This window comes from Falco cherrug, chromosome 3, assembly GCF_023634085.1.
Source record: "Falco cherrug isolate bFalChe1 chromosome 3, bFalChe1.pri, whole genome shotgun sequence".
Classification (NCBI taxonomy): Eukaryota; Metazoa; Chordata; class Aves; order Falconiformes; family Falconidae; genus Falco; species Falco cherrug.
This window is the reverse complement of record NC_073699.1, coordinates 15,897,276-15,920,567: the sequence shown is the minus strand read 5'-3', so window position 1 is coordinate 15,920,567 and position 23,292 is coordinate 15,897,276. Positions and strand designations below refer to the sequence as shown.

The 23,292-nt window shown below is 45.8% G+C and overlaps 1 protein-coding gene across 2 annotated transcripts in view; it reads right to left on the bottom strand.

Annotated features, from left to right (window-relative positions):
- The window catches only part of ADCY8 (adenylate cyclase 8), a 132,243-nt gene extending 110,159 nt beyond the window's left edge, over positions 1–22,084 (bottom strand). For both annotated transcript variants that reach the window (XM_005439546.4, XM_027805923.2), the window contains exon 1: positions 19,840–22,084. In XM_005439546.4, coding sequence (XP_005439603.3) covers positions 19,840–20,775 — 936 coding nt within the window. In that variant the 5' untranslated portion in view covers positions 20,776–22,084. The remainder of the gene's footprint in view (positions 1–19,839) is intronic.
- Positions 22,085–23,292: the final 1,208 nt, after the last annotated feature.

Below are 23,292 nucleotides of genomic sequence, written 5' to 3'. Positions count from 1 at the left end.
CCATTGAATTTGCAGATGATTGATGTGTGAGCCGACAAGAATAGGCTTACAGTTCCCAGAACAAGCTGTAGGTTTGCTAACCCAGAAATATTATGGAAAATAGCTCCTCTTTCCAAATTTACCATTATGGCTACTCTGCTTCCATTTTAAATTATTTTTGGAAAAGTGACCTTAAAACCCCAATTAAAGCAATTTGCTATTCCCTGTTTATTTTTCCCTTCATCATCTCCTTTTTTTTGTTGACTGTGAGGATACCCTGAAAACCAAGAAAAGAGAGAACACAGCAATACCATTTTTAGAGTCCTTTACTAGCAAAACATAAAAAAAATCAACAAAAAACCTGAACACCTACTTTCTCAGCTACCCCTGATGCCAACGCTGGACTCATGGCTCCTGAAGGCCTTCCCTTACTTTGGAGAAATCTTGGGTAGCTTACAGGTAGTGGATAGCAGTCTGACTCCAGTGTACACAGAATTTCAGGCATCCTACACTGAGAACTGATACGACCTTGGGAGACTGCAGGAAACGGTAAGCCCATGAAGGTATGGGTGAACCTGCAAGAAAAAGTTTGGGATGGTTGGGGAAGGGGCAATAGGGCCCAGGAGTCTTCATCCTCCAGAGCTGAGCTGCACGCAGCTTAGGCACAGTGGAAGACATGAATCACTCAAGGTTAAAAGGGAATTTTATTAGTAACTATCTAACATTACTCAATATTCTCTTTCAGTCTGCTTTATCTCAACTTTTTTAAACTCTTAGTTAGGTACTATGCTGGAGAGAAAACAGGGAAGGGATGTGGAAGCAAGTGGAAATGTACCAGAGAAAAGCCATGAGAGGTTACACGTTCCAGACCAGCTGGATTAAAACTTTATCTCAGAGAGTTAGGCGAGGACAAACGTTTTCCTTTGTGAAACCTGTGGGTGTTGTTTTGCTATTAGTCATGGTGAATGCTTCAGTGTGGTGAGCTAGAAGAAGTCAGACTAACATCAAAAGTACAGAGAGTGCTGTGGGAAAAAGTTGATTCAGTCCTTTGGCTGGCAGAATACGCCACCAACAAATAACGAAGGATTAGGTTTCTTCTGCCCCTTTGCTAGGAGAGGAGGCATATAGCGCAGGATTCATTCTGCATTGACACTGGTGTGACCTAGGACTAATACCTTTGAAAGCAGTGGCTTATTCTGGTATAAAACAAGGATGAGATTAACATCAAACCCTGATATTTACCGTGGGCCAAATTCTCCTTGCTTGACAATACAAGCCATGTCTTTGTTTTCACTGCTTGTGTAAGCATGAGAAATGGAAACTGGACTGTTCATGGAATATTAAATAAATGATACAAGACAAAACAACTGCTGTCTCTGATGTTGAATAATGAATCCTGCTGATACCAGTGAGAGCTGCTGGAGACTATTAAATCTTGATTGACATAAACTAACAAGAGAAGGCCCCCAGATAGTTTACATCAGGATAACCGTGTATAGGTTCATACAGGGTCTGAGGCAATGCACAGACATGAATGCTGTCCACATTTTTGCAGTTCGGGTTGTTTAAAGACACCCATTCAGGGGCAAGGTCAGTCTTAACCTGCTTATACAGAAGCTCATTGGCTTCAAAGAGAAATTTTCCTGGGCAGAGCAGTGTTTGGTCTTAGTGATTATTTAGCTCACGTACCTCCTATTTAGATCAAGGTAGTAGTGGTCAGGATACATAAACATTGCTCTCTTAGTACTCAGCAGAGGAGTGCTTGCAAAGAAATTGTGTGTGGCCTTGGACATGCTGGGGTACGAACACCAAGGCTGACAACGTTGTGGTTTATGGCACAAAAAACATCCCAGAATTTAAGTCAAGAATTAGCTGACAAGGTGGATTGCTTACTGGAATTTCAGGCAGGGGAGAGAACATTACTTCTGAGCCTCAAAAAAGAAAACCAAAGACAATCAGTTTTATAAACTGATTTCCCAGTTGGCTGATGTTTTCTGAAAGCCAGACAGCACCAATAGTTAAATCTGTGAAACGGTTCAAGGAGAAAGGACACAGTTAATGACAGGCTGAGACATTTTAGTGTTTAATGCTTGAGCCAAACCCTATTCTGTTTGATGGAGATACACCTGCTGGCTCCGACAGCTTTTCAAGCAGTTTCCTCCAACAATCTTAGTTTGTTAGCTATCAGTACTCAAGTGAAATGAAGCATTTCAGATAGCCTAGGGAATTGCTTATGTCTCCTTCTTGATAACAGTTTGAAAGGATAAAATCAGTTCTTAGAGCTTAAGTTCTGCCTCCCAACCAGTTAGCATTGACCAAGTATACCCTTTCCAAGGCATGTACAAATGCTTCAAACTGCAAAAAATTAGAATTTCTGTTCCTAAAGGAAAATAAGACTCCAGCCAGGCCCCACTGCTCAAGTTCTTTTCTTTTTGTTTAGATAGTGCAAGGCTGAAAGCAATTAAAACCATGACTATAGATGGCACTACAAACATGGCAGTTGCGGATATTCAGCTGACATCTGATGGCCAACACTGTACAGTAACCACATGTGTAAGCTGGATTAAATTCTGCGTAAAAACAAGAAAAAGCTCAAATGACTTCTTCACGTTGCCTTCCTTGTGAACATCCACATCCATTTGTTAAAGGCAGCTTGATTAATCATTACGTGAGCATAAAACTAACGTGCTTTTGCAACAAGCACACAATATACCTGTATCATAAATAACTCTTGTCATACATTCTGGCCTGCCTTCCTGTCTTCTGACACGTTACTATGTATTATTTCTGCAAACAGTTTGTAAAAAAGACAAAACCTCTAAGTCATGCCAATTATTCTTTTTTTAAGGAGAAAAAATGTTAATAAAAAAGTAGAACCAGTCAGACTAAATACCTCATGATGATATTTAAAAAAAGAAATACATAAATTTGGGAACAGTGTCTGGAGACAGGCAATACAAATCTGGAAAAGCACAAAAGTTTTAACAAATTTCTTTAATGAGAACCAAAAAGTGTGTGTATTTTAAAATTGTCAGTTCTTAGCAGATATATAAAACCTTCACATTTTTTTCTCTTTCTCTAATTAGTAGCAAAGATGCGCAACTACTGCATTTCTGGGCAGCTCAGACTTGTATGTGTACAGCTGCCTTTCTTAGACCGGTACAAATCTGGTGGCATCCAAAAGAGAAAATGTGGCTACCTAGAGATATTTAACATTCAGAAGATATCTATAGCATGTGGGCAGCATATGGTAGCTCTCAGCTTTCGGTTTCCACTAAGTTCAACTAGAAACTATAATGGAAGAGTCATTGCCACCCAGAGTTGCAGAATCCCTCCTCTGGGAGATGAGGGCTCCTACTCACCTCAGTAGTCCATAAAGACTCTTTTCTGGATCACAAGGGCAGACATTGCTGATCTGCAGGACTTACAGTTGTGAGAGGTGATAGCTCAGGAGCCAGTCCAGTCCAGGACTTGCAGGAACACAGCCTTACCACTGGATTTGGATAGGATAATCCAGACATTCCTGGAAAAATGCATCCTAATCCAAAAATTGTCTCTGTGCACATCTTCAAAATTATTATCATGATTAAAAAAAAAAAAAAAAACAAAACCAAACAGGATGACCTACCTCTACCTACCACCTTACTTTCATGAGAACAAGAGCACCTGTATTTCACATGTTTATATCATCCCCTGAGCAGAACACCCAGTATCAATTTGCAAAGTACTCATCTTTCAGAGAGATCCCTGTGTCTGACAGGAGTAGAAATGGTTGCCTGAAAATCTTTCATTAAGGATTTCTGTATAGTTGCTCTGAATGGCTGATAGTGATTTGTAGTCTGGAAATAAAGACATTTTGCTAAAAGACTGAATTGCCCTTCACAACATGAAAAATATGATTAAAATATGCTGGCAAGGTCGGAGTTTATTGCCCTTGAAAAGAACATTAGCCACCATGTTCCCTGAATTACAATTGTGTGCTGCTAAGGCCTTTTCCTTTACTGGAGAAGGAAGGAAACATTTTGTGTCTGTTCAACAGTAAAAGCTCAATTCTCTGCTTTCTGGCAGGGTGGGATGCTTGCCCCAGGAAAGATGCTATGTTACTCCAGTAACAGAAAGCAGCCTCAGGTCTAATGGACCCATTGCGGCTGTTACTCATGGAGAAACTTTGGAAGAGACAAACTATCCCATGAGGCTTCCCAGTGTGTGAGGTGAATATAGATGCAAAGGAACAGCCAAGACTCTTCCACCTCTTAACAATGCTCCAGCTACTCAGCAAGCATGAAATAATCTCTATATTTACTTATGGCACTGTATGTCTAAATTGTTCCCATTATTTTCATATGTACCATATATCTAAGACCAGTTTTAAAGTCAGCTGTAGTCCCAAAGATTTCAGAGACAAAATCTGTATCTTTTAGTGTACACAGGTGCTTACATACTTTGCTTAGAGCAGGGACAACCAGGAAAATTCTTATTCTTCGTAATTAAGTGGCATATGCATCACAAATGTATTAAATTAACAGAATTTACAATAATGACGATCTGCTGCATATATTGATATTTTTTTGTCTACATAAAAATAAAACAAATCAGACCAGGTTTACTACATAAGAGGAGGAAGATTGATGGTCAGATTAAATGAGCTGATGGTGACCTGAAAAATACTTTTCGCTGGGTAAAAATGGCCCCTCCTTATTCAGCAGATTTTCTCTTTTCTGTTTCTTGGCCTTCAACAAGACTTTATTGACAACACAGTCCTTTCACCAGTTGTAAACCTCTTGGAAGAGACAATTAAATTCTGTCATTTTCTTGCACCATCAGCAATATTATTGGCTAATGGTTGATCCATGTCTCTTACACACCACAGAGATAAATACCTGAAGCTGTGGCATTTCTATTTCAGACTAATCCATCAGTCTCAGTGTAGCAATCATTAGAAATCCAGAATGGTTTATTTCTTTGGAAACCAGGGGTGAGAACACTTCGCATCACAGCTGCAGTTAGGAGTCAGTATCATTTAATTATAGAAAGTAGGGCATGAGATGACCTTGACAGGTCATTTAACCAATGCTCCAGGTCCTGGATATTACATAAATCACTCTTAAACAACTGCCTCTTTAAACTGCTTAATCATACCTCAGGGTAAAGTCTCCCAAGAAAAATGAGGTTATTTAAGTTATTGTTATTAGGTTATTGTTACAAGGTTTCTTCTACTATCTAATGTAAATATTCCTTATAATGACTTAAGCACATCATCTCTGGATAGCTATAGATGAAACAAAGAACAATTGATTTCTTCCTCTCTGTTGCAACCCCTTCCACTTTTGAAGGCTGTCACAGTCTCCCTTTACCTTCCTTTTCTCTAGAGCAAACCTATCCTACAAGAGTAGTGAAAACGAGCAGGATCCACTGCAACTGAAAACAGTGTGCTTGAAGATCGTCAGCACTTTGTTGGGAGAAGGCTAGTTTCTGTTTTTTGAAAAGAAAGTTAGTATCAGGTGCTCAAAATATTGTCCTAGCATTGGTAGACTGCCTAAGGGTAAACCTGCCTCTAGATTTCATATCAGCTGAAACTCCTGTGAAAGCTGTAGTGAGACCACAGCTCACACACAGGCATATCAGATACCTCCTTGCATTTATGTAGCCACCTGACCACCTGAAATGGAAAAATGGAATGACTGGTGCTGGTGGAGGAGGTTTTGTTGCTGGTGGAAAAAAAGGACATGTATTACTGATATTCTTAAAACTCTGCCCCCTATGATTTTGCACCCCACAGAGATCTAGCAGGTGAAGACAGAATTGTTCCCCAAAAGAAGCACGGAGTGTGTGTGTGCTTGACATTTGCTATAAAGTTGTGTTCTGGGACTGCCTGATGTCACCAGATGGGGATGGGGAAAGCAAGGATGCTGCTTTGAGTTTTGAACCATATCATAGCGATAAGCCCACAGAACAACTCTCACGAAGAAGTGATGCACCAGGTCAGGCGATGACATGCAGTGGACTTGTTAAGGTTAGGTTTACAGTTGAACTCCATGATCTTGAGGGTCTTTTCCAACTTAAATGATTCTATGATTCTAGGATACAGGCCTGCAGTCATGTCCCACAGTCGGACTCAAGGCTGGAATGGACTGAAGCGAATGCAGAAGGCATGGCACATACATTAAACCAGGTCTCATGCTGAGATCACAGGAGCTGTGCCCTGCAGTGGCTGTGTGTTTGCTTCAGGCTGGATTTGGAGATATTATTTGTGCCCTCCACATCCTCAGCAGGTCTTTGGATCTGTCTATTTGAAACCATACCTGTACCACTATCACAGAATCACAGAATAATTGAGTTTGGAAGGGACTTCTGGAGACCACATAGTTAAATCTCCTTCCTTATAGCAGGATCACCTCGAGCAAGTTGCTTGGTGTCTTATCCAACCAGATTTTGAATATTTTTAAGGATGAAGACTCCACAACATCTCTAGGCAACCTGTCAGTCCAACCACCTTGACAGTAAAAAAAGGTATTAATATGTTTAAGTGGAACTTACTGTGTTTCAGTTTGTGCCCATTGACTCTCATCCTGTCACTGGGCACTGCTGAGAAGAGTTTGGCGTTCTCTCGTTCACTGTCCCCAGTAATGTATTTATACATGTTAATCATATTACCCGCAAGCACACACGCCCTGAACCTTCTCATCTCCAGGCTGAGGAATCCCACCTCTCAGCCTTTCCTCATCTGTCACATGGCCCTTCACATCTCTTTTCTGGACTCAACCCAGTATGTCCATGTCTCTCCAGTACTAGGTAACCCAGCACTGAGCACAGCATTCCAGGTGTATTTCACTAGGGCTGAGCAGAGGGGAAGGATCACCTTCCTCAACTCACTGAAAATGTTCTGCCTAATGCAGCCCAGGAGGCCATTTGCCTTCACATGCTTGTTCATGGTCAATTTGGTATCCCCAGGGCCTATTCCCCAGAGCTGCTTTCCAGCTGCTCAGCTACCAGTCTGTACTGGTAAATGGGCTTATTCCCCTCCAGGTGCCGAACCTTGCGTTTCCCTTTTATTGAACTCCATGATGCTCCTGCCAGCCCATTTCTCCAGCCCACCGAGGTCCCTTTTGAATGGCAGCGCAACCATCTAGTGTATCAGCCACTCCTCCCAGTTTGGCATTGTCTGCACCATGTAATAGTGTTTAACTCTATTGAGTCTGGTGGGAGTTAGTGGGACTTAAGGAGTCCCATGAGACACTCTCATAACCACTTAAGTGATTTAAGGAGTCCCTTAGCTTCTGGAGTGTTGGAAATCTCACTTGCTACTTCTGTGTGCTTTTGAGCCCCTAGATCACGTTGAAAAATGGGCTTTATGCCAGATGACTATACTGGGAATAATTGCTATGGACACCTATCCTTCCATGTTTTGTAGACCACAGGTTTCATGCAAAGTTTGTGATAATTTTTGTGTGTGTTTATGGTTTCTAATTTTAATCTTTTCCTTACTTGAAGAATGCTCTAGCATTTTCTTTTTTTGTCTGAGATTCCTGAGTTGTCATTTTATGGTAAAGACCACTAAGATCTGACTAAGCAACCTTGCAAGTTCTCTGCAAATTTGCAACTGCTGAATCCATATTGCTGTTAGCCAGAAGATGACAGTTTGATTCCCAGATTATAGTTTAAATTTTTAATTATAGTAATTAGAAAAAATGTCTCTTAATTAATGGTATGTGTATTCTCCATTTTTAAATTGCATCTATAAACTCTCTTTAGATATACACAAACTTTAGGAACATAGTAAATATTATTTTGACTTGCAAATGTAATTACTGAACCTGAAAGCAAGTTACAACAAAAAAGAATAAAGCATGAAATTCCACAGCATTGCCTTTGCAGAATATTTATATCTATGTAATACAAGTATATCTACATATACGAAGTGGTTTGAACCTCTAGAAATTTAAATATGGGGTATTATCCAATTGTATTAGAAATATTGGTTGCTTTTGGATTTAAAAAAATCAAACATGTCAAGTTTAATTACATAAGTCTTCTGTTGCAGAAGAAAACCAGAAGTGATCTCAAATGAACTTCCTTGTTGTATATCATCAAAAGAGTTCTTTAATACATGACACTTGGATAGACTATTTGCAAATCCAGTAAGGAAATTGGCATGTTCTGGTGCCATGGAAAGCAATCTGGCCAGCAAAAGCTTTGTTAGCTGCTTGAAGAGGAAAGAACAGCTACCTTACAGTCTTTGTACTAAGTTTCAAGGCCTCAGGTGATCAAAAAACTTATACCCATCTTTATGCTTATGAGTGATTTCCTTGTCTTTAAAATAATTGCCATAATGTTAAGATGCATTATTTTACACTCCTTCTCCAAAGTCACATTACCTCTAACAGTCCTGTCCTTAAAGATAAAATCTTTAAGGATAAGTTTTATTGGTTTGATTGGTTATGCAATTTGGAGTAACTGAATGCTTACAGCAGATATTCCACTGTGGAGGAATAGCAAAGAGTGGCTGTCATCAGATAATGCACATAACTATCCCTTAAGAGTAAGTAGACATAAGAACATTTGTGCAGGAAAGAAAGTGATAAATCATTGGAAAAATAATTTCTAAGCATGAAGAGCTATTAAGATTATAAGAAGATTATTGGAGGCCCTATCATCCAGTACCATCATATAGAAAATGGGAACACTTCATGTCTTCTTCTACCATTTCTTGTAGCCTCTCAGGTGGCTAGTGAAACATACCAAACAAAAGCAATTATGTTAGCACAAATGAAATACATACAATAAATTCTTCTTTTCCCATTATTGTCAACAAGCTGCTTTTATTCTCAGGACTGGGGAGAACAAGGAAAATACCATAGCATCAGTCAGGCATTTAGCTACATTCTGGAAATGTCAAAAAAAATTTTATAGCAATGTCCTTGGGCAAGATTCATATGACTTAAGTTCTGCTGAAGTCTCAAAGAACAATTTTTCCTGGCTGCTCTCAAGGACCTTCAGAACTTGCAGGAACCTACTATAAATTTCTCTGTCTGTTTTGGGATATACTACTCCCTTAATGCTTCAAGTATAGGATACTATATAGAACCATAGAATCACTTAGGTTGGAAAAGACATTTAAGATCATCATGTTGAATCATTAACCTAACACTGCCAAGCCCACCACTAAACCATGTCCCTAAGTGTCACATCTACACACTTTTAAAATACCTTCAGGGACCTACCACTTCCCTGGGCAGCCTGTCCCAATGCTTCATAACCCTTCCTATAAAGAAATTTTTCCTAATATCCAATCTAAACCTTGCCTGGTGCAACTTGAGGCAATTTCTTTTTGTCTTGTGGCTTGTTATCTGGTAGAAGAGATCAACCCCCACCTGTCCACAACCTCCTTCCAGGCAGCTGTAGGGAGCAATAAGGTGCCCCCTCAGCCTCCTTTTCTCCAGTCTGAACAGCCCCAGTTCCCTCAGCTGCTCCCCATCAGACTTGTGCTCCAGACCCTTCCCCAGCCCCGTTGCCCGTCTCTGGACATGCTCCAGCACCTCAGTGTATTTCTTGTGGCAAGGGGCCCAAAACTGAACCCAGCATTCAAGGTGCGGCCTCACCAGTGCTGAGCACAGGGGGGCGATCACTGCCCTGGTCCTGCTGGCCACGCTATTTCTAATACAGGCCAGGATGCTGCTGGCCCTCTTGGCCACCTGGCCACACGGCTGCCTCATGCCCCGCCAGCTGTCAGCCAGCACCCCCAGATCCTTTTCCCCCAGGCGGCTTCCCAGCCGCTCTGCCCCAGCCTGTGGCGCTGCCTGGGGTTGTTGTGACCCACGTGCAGGACTCGGCATTTAGCCTGGTTGAACCTCATACAGCTGGCCTCATCCCATCAATCCAGCCTGTCCAGATCCCTCTGCAGAGCCTCCTGCCCTCCAGCAGATCAACACTCCCCCCCCCCCCCCCCCCCCAGCTTGGTGTTGTCTGCAAACTTACTGAGGGTCCATTTGATCCCATTGTCCAGATCACTGACATTAAAGAGAACTGGACCAACTTTACTTAGCAACATGATCAGGCACATCGAGTATACACCTACCACTCAGCTTCATTGCAATTCAGAAGAGGACAGGCAGGCAGGGAGGCTGCATCCCTGCAGTGCGCTAGACAGCATTGAGGAACATCTTTGGAATGCAATCATCTGTGTTGTTAAACCACCAGAGCAGTCGCAGGAACTGTTCTGGCCTTGGTCAGCTATATCTCCCACCACAGTTCCCATGCGTAGTTCGGCAGCCATCATAGACTTGCTTTTCTCACCTCACAGGCTGGATGCAGGCACCCTGTTTGGGAGGAGTTAATATAGCTACAGCCTTTGGGGAGAGGGTTGGGCTGAATCCTGAAATGTGTCATAACTGCTTAACCCTTTGAGCAGCGGAGAGCTCAACCTGAGACATACAGTCTTCAGTTTCACTCAGTACCCAGGAAGGAGGGATTTCTTCTTGCTCAACAGCTTACAACATTTGCACAAGGATCAGGACTTGATCACTGGTTTTCCCTCAGTTCTAGGTGAGGCAGTTTGGACCCATGGATCCCAGTCATAGCAGAGACCTACTAAGGCAACAAATTAATCATGGGGGAATCTTCTCCATTCCTCTCATTGAAACTGGTCCACTGCATGGGTGTGAAAGCAAGAAGCATGGGGTCACCAGGAAGCCAGCTAAGGAGATGTCTGGCTTTGTAGCCAAGCACTGCAAGCACAGCCTTGTATAAACTATATGGCATCTACTTTAAAGTCCCCTCAGCACAGATGGACTAATGTAAAGGGATCTTGGGGTCACTGCTAATAGGGCTGAAGTTAGAACAGAACAGAACAGAACAGTATACAATAAAATACAATATTTCAGTTAGAAGTGATGTACAACAATCACTTAGTCCAACTGCCTGAGGAATTCAGTGCTGACCAAAAGTTAAATCATTTTTTTAATGGCATTGTCCAAATGCTTCTTAAACGCTGACAGACTTGGGGTATCAACCACCTCTCTAGGAAGTCTGTTCCACTGTTTGACCACCCTCTTGGTAAAGAAATGCTTCCTAATGTCCAGTCTGAACCTCCCCTGGTGCAGCGTTGAGGTCTATCCCAAGCATCCTATCGCTGGATCCCAGGGAGAAGAGATCAGCACCTCCCTCTCCACATCCCCTCCTCAGGATGCTGTAGAGAGCAACAAGGTCACCCCTTAGCCTCCTTTTCTCCAAACCAAACAAAATCAGAGTCCTTATCTGCTCCTCATAGGACATACCTTCCAGCCTTTAAGAGAATTATGTAGAACCAGGTCTTCTAAGAAAAAGTAAAGCTATATGCAGACATTCTCAGTACGTTCACTGTATTCATTTTTTAACAAAAAATGTGTATGGCTGACCCAAGTCAATCGTATTCCTATTCTGGTGCATCATGGAAGATAATGGACATGTTTTGCACAAAAAGCTCAAAGCAATTGAACGTATTAGTCATGTATTACAGCAACTGAGAATGGCAAATTTTCAAATCAAATGAAGCACAGAAACATAAAGTGATGTGTGTGGGTCAGCACAGGCCGATAATAAATGTAGTGATGAAACGGGAATGATCCTCATTCCCAGTCCCTGTCGGAAATCTGCGGTGAGTATCACTCCTTCTACAAGAATATGCATATCTGGCACATTAAATTATATCCATACTGGGCATGTGTGGGATGATTTCTCTGACAGTTATAACCCTATCTAGAATGCTTATGAAGATTATTACTACTAATATATAAGCATTAGAGGTACTTTCACATATGACAGAGAATCATAGGATAAACGAATGTGTATAACTAGATCTAGTACATTTTGAGTAACTCCTATGAGATGTAAGTGATTTATTTACCTAAGATCCTTACTCCAGAGTTATAAAACACCTGGTACACAGGATAATATCATGTAGTTCTTCTGTGCTGATTAATTTTCCTGGTTATTATTATTTCTTATTTGCATTGTGATGATACGTCTGGATTGGTGCATGATGCTTCTACTGTGTTAGACCTAAAGCAAGAAGCACAGAGTAGATAGCTCCATCCATGAGTAGATCCCAGGTAAAGGAAGCAGGAGAGTTTTAACGAAGGAAAAATAATATAGTGCCCAGAGATCAGATCCTTCCAAGGAAACTGATTTTCCTGATTAGGATTCTGCTACTGTTGAATGCTTCCATTCAATTGATTTCAGTAAAGGAGGATTTCTGTATTTTACTTTTAAATGACTGTGATGTTAAAACAAAGGAAAGTAAAGATACAGAAAAATCCAAAACTATAAAGTAATGATTAAATCAAAATCGAAAAAGAAATGGAGGTAAAAGATTTAAATCATTAAATTCATTCAAATAGTATTTCATTTATACCAGGGGATACTGTTCTCTAGATTAAAACTAAAAGCGTCATATAAAATTGTAACACCGACACAGAGTATTTTGAAGCACAATTATTTGTTGAGGTTGTGGAAAAAAACCACCAATTGGCTTGGGTTAGATTTTTTTTCTTTTGCACATATTTTTTTACATTTTGCTATGCTTCAGCTGTTTCTCAGACTGCGGCAATGGTTAATTAATCAACCCAGCAGCCTTCTTTTCTCCTCTAGGGCTGACTGCATGAGACCTTGCAGCAGAAGAAACTGGCAAATGAAATAGCAACACTTCTTAAAATAGTTGCTAATAAACAAAACTCGTATGATGAAATATTACTGTGTCAGCCAATGGCTGACTGACTGTGCAGTTTGCCCTGTGTACATTTTCTGATGGTTTTTGTTCTAGATTAGGCAGCACCACAGTGGTATCTCTGTCTGCAGACCTGTGTGTTTGGAGAGATAAGAGTGACAGAGCTCACTCCAAGAGATTCCTGGAGGAGCTGGATGGCCATGCTTGTGTTCTCTTTCAGAAAAAAATGAGGATTCAGAGCAACCCTTTCCCTAAAGAGGGTCCTGAGAAGTGATCTTCTTAGTTCACCTAAAAGTCCTCATGTCTGTGGGATTTTTTTATATTACACTCTGTGGGCTTTGAATCAGGTCCCTAAAATCAAACCTTGGGAGTCGCTGAGTCAGTCAGGCCCTGATAAGGTCACTTAGCAAGGTCCTTAGTTCCATGACATGCCAACTAGTTAATACCTTTTGTGGTTGATCCCTTTTGACCAGCCAGATCTCTTTTATCACTGGTTTGAATGAGTGAGCTGGTACCAAAATGCTCAAGATTCACTGCACCACTAACTCAGCGATTTACATTCATCTCCCTCCTTGTGCCAGATTGCAACTCTACAGTCCCTTCTGCGTCGGGGATGGGTACAAGCTGCACTGCACCAAGAATAAAGCAAATGAAACAGAGTTTGCCTCTGAAGGAAGGCTAGACAAAAAAAAAAAAACCAAAACAACAACAAAAAAAAACCCAAAAAACCACACCCAAAAAAAACCTCAGAAGCCACAAAATAGAGTCCTTATGCACTTCATCTGCAGACACATGACTACTATACCTTAAGCCAGGAGCCTATGTTTAATGCCACGATGCTCTTACGGATTCTTACACAACATGCCAAAAGAATTTAATGTCTCAGATCGAATATAAATTAGCCAGCGTGGTGAATGGGAGGAGAGCTAGCTGGGAGGGAACTATTAAGATAGGGACTCTATCTTAAACCTCATTTTATCCCAGGATTTAGAGATCAACTGTGAAGCTTTTCCCCTATATTTGGGCTTCTCAGCCCCAAGCCCCCTTCCTCTCTACCCCTGAGGGCACGGCCTGTATCTTTCTGTTCAAAAGCTGAACACAGACTACCGTTATCTTTTAAAATAGCTATATATCTTTGCATAGCAGCTCAATGACTGGAGGCTCACCCCTCATTCAGTATCTCCTGCTTCCCTAGGAAATGCCTTCCCTGTAGACTATATATTTGCTTTTCAGGAGCTGGAGGGGCAGCAGATAAGGAGGGAGAAAAATTCTCTGGGGAGGCTGCACCACTCTGAAAAAGAAATTCAAGATTCGTCACGTCAGAGAAAGGGGACCAGACTGTACAGTCTGCTTGTTGGGACACATGCTTGAAGGAATGATTTAATAGCATTATATAAAACACTAAAATGTTCAGCAAGGACCCCACCAGAGATGAATTCCTTAATCAGTTGGTTACAGAGTCAGGATTATTGTCTTTCTTTTTTTGGCCTGTTGGATCTTAAGCTTTTATCTTCCCAGAAGAACAGCTGTATTAGGAATGGGAGGAGGTTTGCTTTGGAAACTCTTTGGTGAGGTAAGAGAAGTAGATTCCAATCCTTTCTGGAGAAAAAGGGATTTAAACCATAGTCTGCCACAGCCCAGAAACATCTTCATCACTGCATTTGTTACAGAGAGGAAGAGCACAAGCCCCTTCTCACCTGGCTGTCACATCAGGCAGGCCCTGTGTGTGCTGTATAACTGCAGAATGCATTTCTGCTACAAGAGTTTTTGATTCTGGCTAGGCTGGATGATAACTTTAACATCAAGTTATTGAGGCACTTCATGGGATGCTCAGAAACAGAAGCGCAGCTAAACACAAGACTGCACTCAAAGCAATGTGATGTTAACAAGGTGCCTGCAGGGATGGGGTGCCAGGCAGGAGCTGTGTAAGGGCTTTCAGGTTTGGAGTTTCCATCAACCTAAGCATCACTTTAAAAGCTTAATTCCTTTCTGTTTACTAAATTATACCTTTTACATGAAACACTCAAGTTTTTCTTGTGCTTAGTCAGATATTCTTGAACGGAGGAAAATGGAGGAAGGAGTCCTTCCACTCCCCACCTTCTCAGCCCCCTGGAAAGAGAAGAACCCATTAAACCATTCTAGTTTTGCCCTTTTCTCTTTCCTCTTCAGGTCACATCATTAACAGGGTTGAGAAGTGCAGTAAGAGGATGGACTAGAGATGTTTATCCCCTTCAGTTTTCTGTACAGGCTAATAAGGATCATTCCAGCATGATCTGCTGTTAACTGTCAGCTGTAAGTATGCTGCTCCAGTGTGTGATTATTTTGCATTAGATGCTGCTGTTTTGGAGCATATGCCTCTTTCTAGGCCATGGTGAAAAACAAGTGAGCAATAAATAAAACCTTAAAAACAACCCAGAAGTGTCCTGACAGCAGAAAAAAAGTCACAACAAATAGCAAGTAACTTTCACTGAGAACAAGCACGCTAACTGTTGTAGGCTGAAACTCACAGATAAAAGCAGGTTTCATTCATGTTTCTGCCTGAGTTCCTCCATTTTGGAGGAGCTCTCTGAAGGCAATTAATCATCAAATTGTAAATATAACTAATGCATTTGCCCTACTTAGCACAACAATGATGCAGCTGCTTCAGAGAAAAGTGTATCCAATTCTAATCTAATTATGCTGTGACCCACTGATACTGGTCAGGTGATACTACAGGATATAAAAGGAAAGCAGATCATAATCCAGTCTAAAATCACACAATCAGGTTATAAGTCACCCACAACGGACTCTGGCAAAAAAAAAAATAGTAAACAATGCTATGAAAGCAACTGTAGGGGTACAGGTGGAGTGTTCTGATTCTGATTCTCAAATGGTAGCCAGCTTTGAAATATCCTTATACCCTACAGATTTAACATATACTCCATAAACATTTGGCAGAAATTTTGAAGTGATGAGTGTGTTTTGTACATACTCACATACTGATAGGTATGATCAGATTTTGGAGAACTTGCAGCTGAAGTACACACATAAAAGCTGTCAGTCGCCATTATATAATTATACAGATTTATCTCTACAGGACTCCTTGTGACTTCATGAATTCTGCCTTTTTTTTAATAACCCTGAGAGAGGGTTTGGGGAGAAAAACAAGCAAGCAACAATCGCTATATTAATTCACAGAACTGCCTAGACTTGGAAAGACAGATGTTCATAGAGGGAAAAGAATCAATTTTCCCAGTCTCAGTATTACCCGCTTCAAGGCTATTTCTAAATGAATTTTTAAAGTCTTATTTAATATGTGTAATTTAGGACTTGATCCTTTAAGCTATCCCTTATGCAGGTAACTTACAAGAGTAAGCTTACTGACTCTGGTGGAATTTACTCACGTGACTGAAGAGTGCACAGACAGAGGATTAAAATCCAGAGTATGTTTGCAGCTTACATAATTCCAAGCCTGTCAAAATTCATATCTATATTATCATCTGCCTATGTTACATAACACCGAGACGCTCCTAGTTGTTTGTTCTTCCCCATTTGCCTGAAACACATATACAGTCTTAGAAATTTTGGATTATATATTGTATTATCACCAAGAAAAAAATAAGAATGAATGCAATACAAATAATATTTCATTTTGCAGAATGTCAGAGGCAAATACCACCTCCAGCACAGTATCTGACCAGGCACACAAATTAATGCACTTTACTTGTTTACCAGTAAGATCTTGCATTTCTCATTTATTTCCTGGCACAATCTTTAGTTGAGTCAGTACCAGTGTTGGTTTTACCTAAATCATGGTATCAGGCCCTTTTTCCACGGCTCTCCTGCTTAGCAGCAGCACATTGCTCAGCATTTCAGGCTGGCATCAGTTGGGTTTAAGGGTGGTCATATCTCCTCAGAAGCACTGGGCACTTGGCAGGATTGAAACTAGTGAGTCTACATTTGTTTTGCTGTCTTTGTTTGTTTGTTTTTAAGTCTAATTTCAAGGGAGTCTTTCTCCTTCACCTTTACCTAGGATCCTGGTTCAAATTAATTATGAGATGCAAGGGAAGTAAAATCAGATGACCTCTTAAGTGTTACTGCAAGCAAAAATGGTAAACAGTGGGCATTATTTGTATTCATGGTAATGCATATTTTGTTAACTTCAACAAATAGCTGAACCAGGCAGTAGTACTGCATGCTTGAGTTCAGTATTACTAACGATTTGAACTGCTTGTGAACAAATTTATCAATGAAAACTAAGATTAATTAAGAGATCAAGGGAAAACAGATCACAGCACTTGATTTTCCTCTTGTATCAACTGTTGCAACTTTATGAATATAGGTAGACTTATAACCAATTTATACCTGTGTGGTATATAGGATCAGAACCATCATGCCCATGGATACTATTGAGTACAATAATAAACTGACTCCAGGGCAGACAATTCCTTCTGTTCAGAACTGAATTCAGTATTTTCTCTGCATGAAATCTAGGTCTCATAAAAACCTTTGGAAACCCTATTATCTGTACTATGATCAACGTTTTACCCTCTGCTTTTTATTTCATTATCTACTTTAATTCCTGGGTTTGGTCCAGTGTAAGCAGCTGTCTGCATCCTGAGGCACAGCAAGATGGTCACAGGTATTGATACGTAATCAAATAGTTCATTTGGTCTTGAAAGGCTTCTCTGAAGGGAAGATGGGGTATTTTACCTGGAAAATAACCCCTGCAATAAAAGAGAGTGCTTTGCCTGCAAGATCAAGAAACCTGTGTTGTCGAAAAGATTCCCTGTGTAACCCTGATGACACAGTCACTTCAGTTCACCTGTAAAGTAGTAGTTATACACCCATCATCAGCCGTAAAAGCCCTCATTCACTGACACTTGAAAGCGCTCTGCAGTTCTCTGGAAAAAGTAAAAAAAAAAAAACGGTGCAAAGCTACCAAGTGCAGCGCAGGCTCGCCGATCGCTCTCCTGAGCCCCGGGCAGAGCGGTGAGGACGCAGCGCCCGAGGGCGGAGGCGCAGCAGGCGCGCACCGCCGGGCGCGGGGGCGCAGCCGCGGCCGGGCGCGGGGGGCGGCGGGCGGGCGCGCTCCCGCCGGGGCCGCTGGAGGGAGCCCCCGGGCCGCGCAGCGCCGCGGCGGTTTCAGCACCGCGCCGGCGGACAGCGCCGCGGCGGGGGACAGCTGGCCGCGGGGGGGGGGCGGGGGGTAGCGCTGCCCCGCGGGGGGTCCCCGCCCCCCACTCCGAACCCCACCTTGCGTGGAGAGAGGGAGCAGACCCCGGGGTGGGGGAGGACCCCGCCACCCCCACAGCGGGCTGAGGGCCGCGGGCCGAAGCGACGCGTAATTAAGCGGCGTAAAGTGGGTTCGGTGTAAATCGGGAGCCAGTGTAAATCAGCCCCGACGTGTGGCAAGCTGTGCGGATCCTGTTAAGGAGATTTATATACGTAGTTCATGAAGGCAATCATCTGGCTGGTAATCTCTCATTGTGCACTGCTCAAAGGCAGTTCATTCGCACAACTGGCAAGGTACCAGGCAACAAAATGAAGATATTAATATCTCGCCTGGGAAATGTCTTTGTTAGGGATGTCTGTGGGAAGCGCGTGCGTGCGTGTGGACCAGCTAAACAGCCGTGATACCTGCGCATAATGAGATAGCAGCACATTACTCATAGCTCCGGGATAGGATATGGAAGTAAATTAAGAAATCAGCATAACTCAGAGCTCACAGCTTTTGACCCAGCACTAGCAGCTACAGCAGTGCATGGGAGTGGGACACAGCGTGTGGCTGCGGTTCATTCATCAGCACATTACCAAGAGCTGGGAACAACTCTGCCCGGCGTAATTGTCTCGCATCCATAGGGATCAGCCAGGCACAACACACTGGGGCAGCTTTTCCTGAAACAGGGTGAGCTCAGCCACTGGAAAGTGAAGGTTAGGTAGCCCACAGCTAACAAGTGCATGGAGGAAGGGGATGGGCAGGGGTTTCAGGAGGGCCAGGGTCTGAAGGAGGCAGATGTGTCCCAAGAACCATCGTCATCAAAACTTCCAGGCACAAGATCAGCCACTTCCCAGCTGCGCATCCCAGCAATCACGTAAACAACATGCCACCGACACCACATTCCTCTGCACCCTCCCTTTTTTGGGGATTATCTGACAGTACCTCCACCCCCTTCTCTCCGAGTCCCCAGAGCCAGCTAAATGGAAATTATAATCTGCTGGGAAATATTGGTAGCACAGAGCTGTGGTGGTCTGGGAAGGGAGGGAGAAAGGGAGATGCAAGACTCTACAGGATTAAGTTGCCCTAGTTAGCCTGTGTTTTCTTGCCTTGCAGGAATGTTGGGAGTTTGGTGCATTCTCACTTTCATGTGGAAGAATCCAGGTGAGTGTGAAGTCAGGTTAGTCCTGGTTTTAACTCCTCAGACCCATATCTTGCCCAGCACCTCTCAGCAGTTTGACCTGCACCACCACTCCCCCCTGTAACCAATACTCTGTCCTAGACATCACTTGTAAGGATGCAGCACAACAATGTTTGCCCCGTGACCACCAGACAACAAGGCTTGTTGGTGCCCTCCAAAGACAGCCTAGGACCTCACACCAAACCTCCAAGGGGAACTTACCCCCCATTTCTCTGGGGCATTGCTTTGGTCTCCTTGCAAAAGAGCAGCATGCTTTGCTCCTGTTTTCCAGTAGCTCAGCTCAAGCTGTGCTGCGCATATAAAAGTACCAGTCTTCCCAGCAGGTCCAGAGTTAAAAGGCATGAGCAAGTGAAATGAGAGATGCACTGTGAGAGAGTTTGGCCAAGGCAGTCATCTCATGCCATGGACTGCTGCTGGAAGTAAGGGAGGAGAATGAAGAATGACCCATCCTCCCCGCTTGCCCCAGAAGTTCCTCTCCCCAAAGCTGTTTCAAGGGACAGCAGTGGAGTGAATGTACAAGGAGAAGAGACCAAGAGGTTAGGAAGTGTCCCCATCTCCAGCTTGAGGTGAAACCTTGGGATAGGCAGCAGGAGACTGAGGAGGAGGAGAGAAGGTTGCCTGTTGCCTGTGGTCTCCCCTCCATGTAACAAACCTCTGCGCACCTGACTAAAAGGGAGAGGATCTCTTGGGACACCTCACACCTCCTCTCACTCAGAGTGATGGAGAAAGAGGATGTTTCCCACCCTTTCCTCGCCACAGTACCTGGTTGAGGGAAGTCACAGCCAACCTGGGGATGACCAGCTGCATGACGAGCTGCAGGACAGAGGTGACCAGCCCAGCCAGGATGGCCCAGGTGAGTGGCAGCGGGAGCATGCTGTAGGTTGCAAAAAGCGTGAAGAGCACATAGCCAATGCCGTCCCCAAGGAGGCCACAGCCCAGGCCGGCTGCCAGGATCTGCGTGGCCATGGCCACCCAAGTGACCACACCGCTGTACTGCAGGTAGGTGTACGAGGTCGTGTCCTTCCTGACCACCACTAAGGCACAGATCACCACCTCAATGCCGGTGAAGAAGCCCAAAAGGATGCCCTTAATGGGGTCCATGGGAGCAGAGGCCAGGGTCAAGTGGAGGAACAGCAGGGTCAGCTTGGTCAGCACGTCCAGGATGTTCATGACCACCTCAGATTTGCGCCGCTGGCCCAAGAAATAGCGCTGGTAAAGGCGCTCCAAGTCCCGAGACTTGAAGGAGTTGCGGAGAGTGGGGAAGATCACCCCGCGATAGGTGTAGCCCCAGTTTAGGAAGAAGTCGGAGTTGCTGGGGGCACAGTCCAGGGGCAGAAAGCCCAGGTCCCCGCTGCTGCTCGTGCGCTCCGGGAAGACTTTGGTGCCTCCGTTGTTATGGCGCTCGCCGCCCAAACTCCGGCCGGCCGACTGTCGCCGGAGGTGGTGGTGGTGGTGGTGGTGGTGCGGCGGGTGGTGGTGGTTGGGGCAGCAGGTCTCCTCGGAGCTGAAGCCTTTGCCCCCACCGCTACTGCTGCCGCCGCTGCTGCTGCTGTGCTCCTGGATGAAGCGCTGCTCGGTGATGTGGCGCACGGCCGTCTGCCACAGCAGGCGCTGGGGTCTGCCGCTGCCGGGGGGGGTCCTGTTGATGGTGTAAAGTTCATCGCTGTCGCTCAGGCACCGCACCTCCGAGAGCTCCATGGCGGTGACTGGCGGGGGGCAGAGCACCGGCGGAGGGGGGGCGCGGGGGGACACAAACGACCGGCTTTGGGGAGGGGAGCAGGGAGAGGGATGGAGCCGCGGGAGAGGAGGGAGGGGATGGAGAAGGGCGGGTGGCGGCGGCGGGGTGGCGGTGGGGGGGGGATCACATTTATAGGCAGGTCCCTGGGTCGGGCGGTTTGGCTGGCGGCGGGGCTGCTTCGCCGCTGGGGTCGGAGGGACGGCTGCGCCGGCTCAGCGCAGGCGGCCCTCGCCCCGCGCCCGCGCCCGCTCCCGCGGCGCCCCGCGGAGCCGCATCCCGCGGAGCCCGGCTGCGGCGCAGCCCCGGCGCCCCGGCGGGCTGGGTGCGCGCCCTCCTCGGGGCGGGGAGCAGGGGGGGAGCAGAACCGCAGGTCCGGAGAGGAGGAGGGAGGAGCGGAGCATCTACGGGCGCAGCCCCGCTGCCCGGCGGGCGATCGTCGGCCCCATCCGGAGGCTGGAGGCGCGGAGGGCTGGGGGGAGCCGCCTTGCAGAGAGGCCGTTCACGGCGAGCAGCTCCTCTCTCCGGTGATCCCGGGGCTCCGCTCCGAGGTCTGGTCCCCGGGAGCTGCTGCAGTCCCCGGGGCTGCGGTCAGCGGGGGCCCTGCGAGCTCGGGCGGGAGGGGAGAGGCGGCCGGGTCGCGGGCATCCTCGGTCACGGCGCCGGAACCGCCGGCCGGGGGCTGCCCGCCCGCATCCCCCCGGCGGCGGGGCATGCCCTGGCTCACGGGGCGCTTCTGCCCGGCGGGGGCTCGGGGCTGCCATCCATCGCAGACGCTCGGCTTGCTTGGTAACGAGAAAAAAAAAAAAAAAAAGAAAAAAAAAAAGGAGGGAAAAAAAGAAAGGAAGGACGGGGGGAAATTCCCACCAAAACCCAAGCCTTAAAACAAAAAAGCGAAAGAGAGGGGAACGAAAATCCCGCCCTAAACTCAGAGCTCTGGGAAGCCGGCTGGGAGCATCCTAAGTTCTCCGCGGGTCAGGGCAGGGAGGGCTCCGGCTCCGGGGCTCCCCCGGCAGCGGGGAGGAGGAGCAGGAGGAAGGGGCGAGGGGCAGGCGCGCAGGGAGCGCGGCGGCTGCAGGGCTGCGGGGAGCCAGCGTCGGGGGCTGCCCCGGGAGCCGCGGGGACCGGCACGGCGGAGCCGCCAGCCGCCGCCGCCGCCGCCGCCGCCGGAGTGGTGCTGCGGGCGGGCGGCCCGGGAGGAGGCAGAGCCCGGCGCGGTCAGCTGATGCCCGCGACGTCGGCGGGGCTGCCCGCACCCCCCTGCCCGGTTAAAGCAGCCGCAGCCGCGGCGCCGGGAGGGGGACAGCGGGCGGCGGCTCGGGGAGGGGGGTGGAGGGGGACTGGGGCAGGTTTCCCGGTCCCAGCAGGCTCCTCTGTGTGTCACTCCTGTTTCTCCAAGCTGCTCTTCTACAGGCGCCCCGGCCTGTCCCGCAGTGCCTAGCAGGTTCGTCCATCCCTTGTGCTAAGTGCGAGCTGATGCTCAAGTCGGGCATCCCTCAGCCTGGGCACAAGGGAAAGCCGCCTCAGGCCTGGGTGGGGAGCTCAGGCTCCTGCCCAGGGTGAGGGGGGCTTCGGGAGCCACTGCACCTCTGCCTGGTGAGCTCAGACCCTCCGAGAATGGTGCTGTCGCTGCCAGGACTATGGCTCCAACCACCCTGTGTTAAGTGAGTACGTTTGTACCTTTGATGGCTCCTATCCTGTCAGCATTTACATTAAAGCCACTGGATATATACAACAGAAACTGTCTTGTGGACAGAGTCTGGAGTCAGAGCCACTCCTCACTCCACCATCACATCCCCCCAACCCTGTTGGCAGATGAAATGAAATCGTCCCTGCTTCTCTGCTTGTGGGCTCTGTCTGTGCCAGCAAACATGAATGCTTTGTGCATGGTGGCACAGCCTGCAGAAGAGGGTTAGGAGGTGTTCGGCTTTACCTCTCCCATCCCTCCTCTCCCCAGTATTAACCTTGTTAAAGTGGTTTGAACCCAGTCCTGGGGCAAAGGCAGCTTTGGAGCTGAAATCCTGGTGCTAAGAAGCTGCTAAAATAGATATAGTCTACACATTAGACTATTGCAAATTAAGGGAGAGGTGTTTCTTTTGTGTTTCAAAAGACAAGAGTGTTACCTGCTGAATGCTTTTGAGATAAATGTGCAGCTGCCTTCCGTCAGCAGTGAGGACCTGTGCGGACAGAGGCACTGCCTGGAAGGGGGACAGAGGCACTGCCTGGAAAGGAGCCATGCTACTGCGCTAGGAGCTCTGGCTTCTGTTGGGAGTCTGGGTGCCTGTACAGGCGTGTGATGCTTGGCTTTCAGTGGGCCCGAGCCTCCATGAACATCCCTCCAAATGTCATTATTTAATTCATCTTTTATTATTATCCTAAGGAAGGCATGGAGATTTAGGAAGGATTTCACTGATTGTTTCCATATTTGCACTACAATGGATTTGAGGACTCCAGCCAAGTCTGTGTCCCATGTGTGGGAC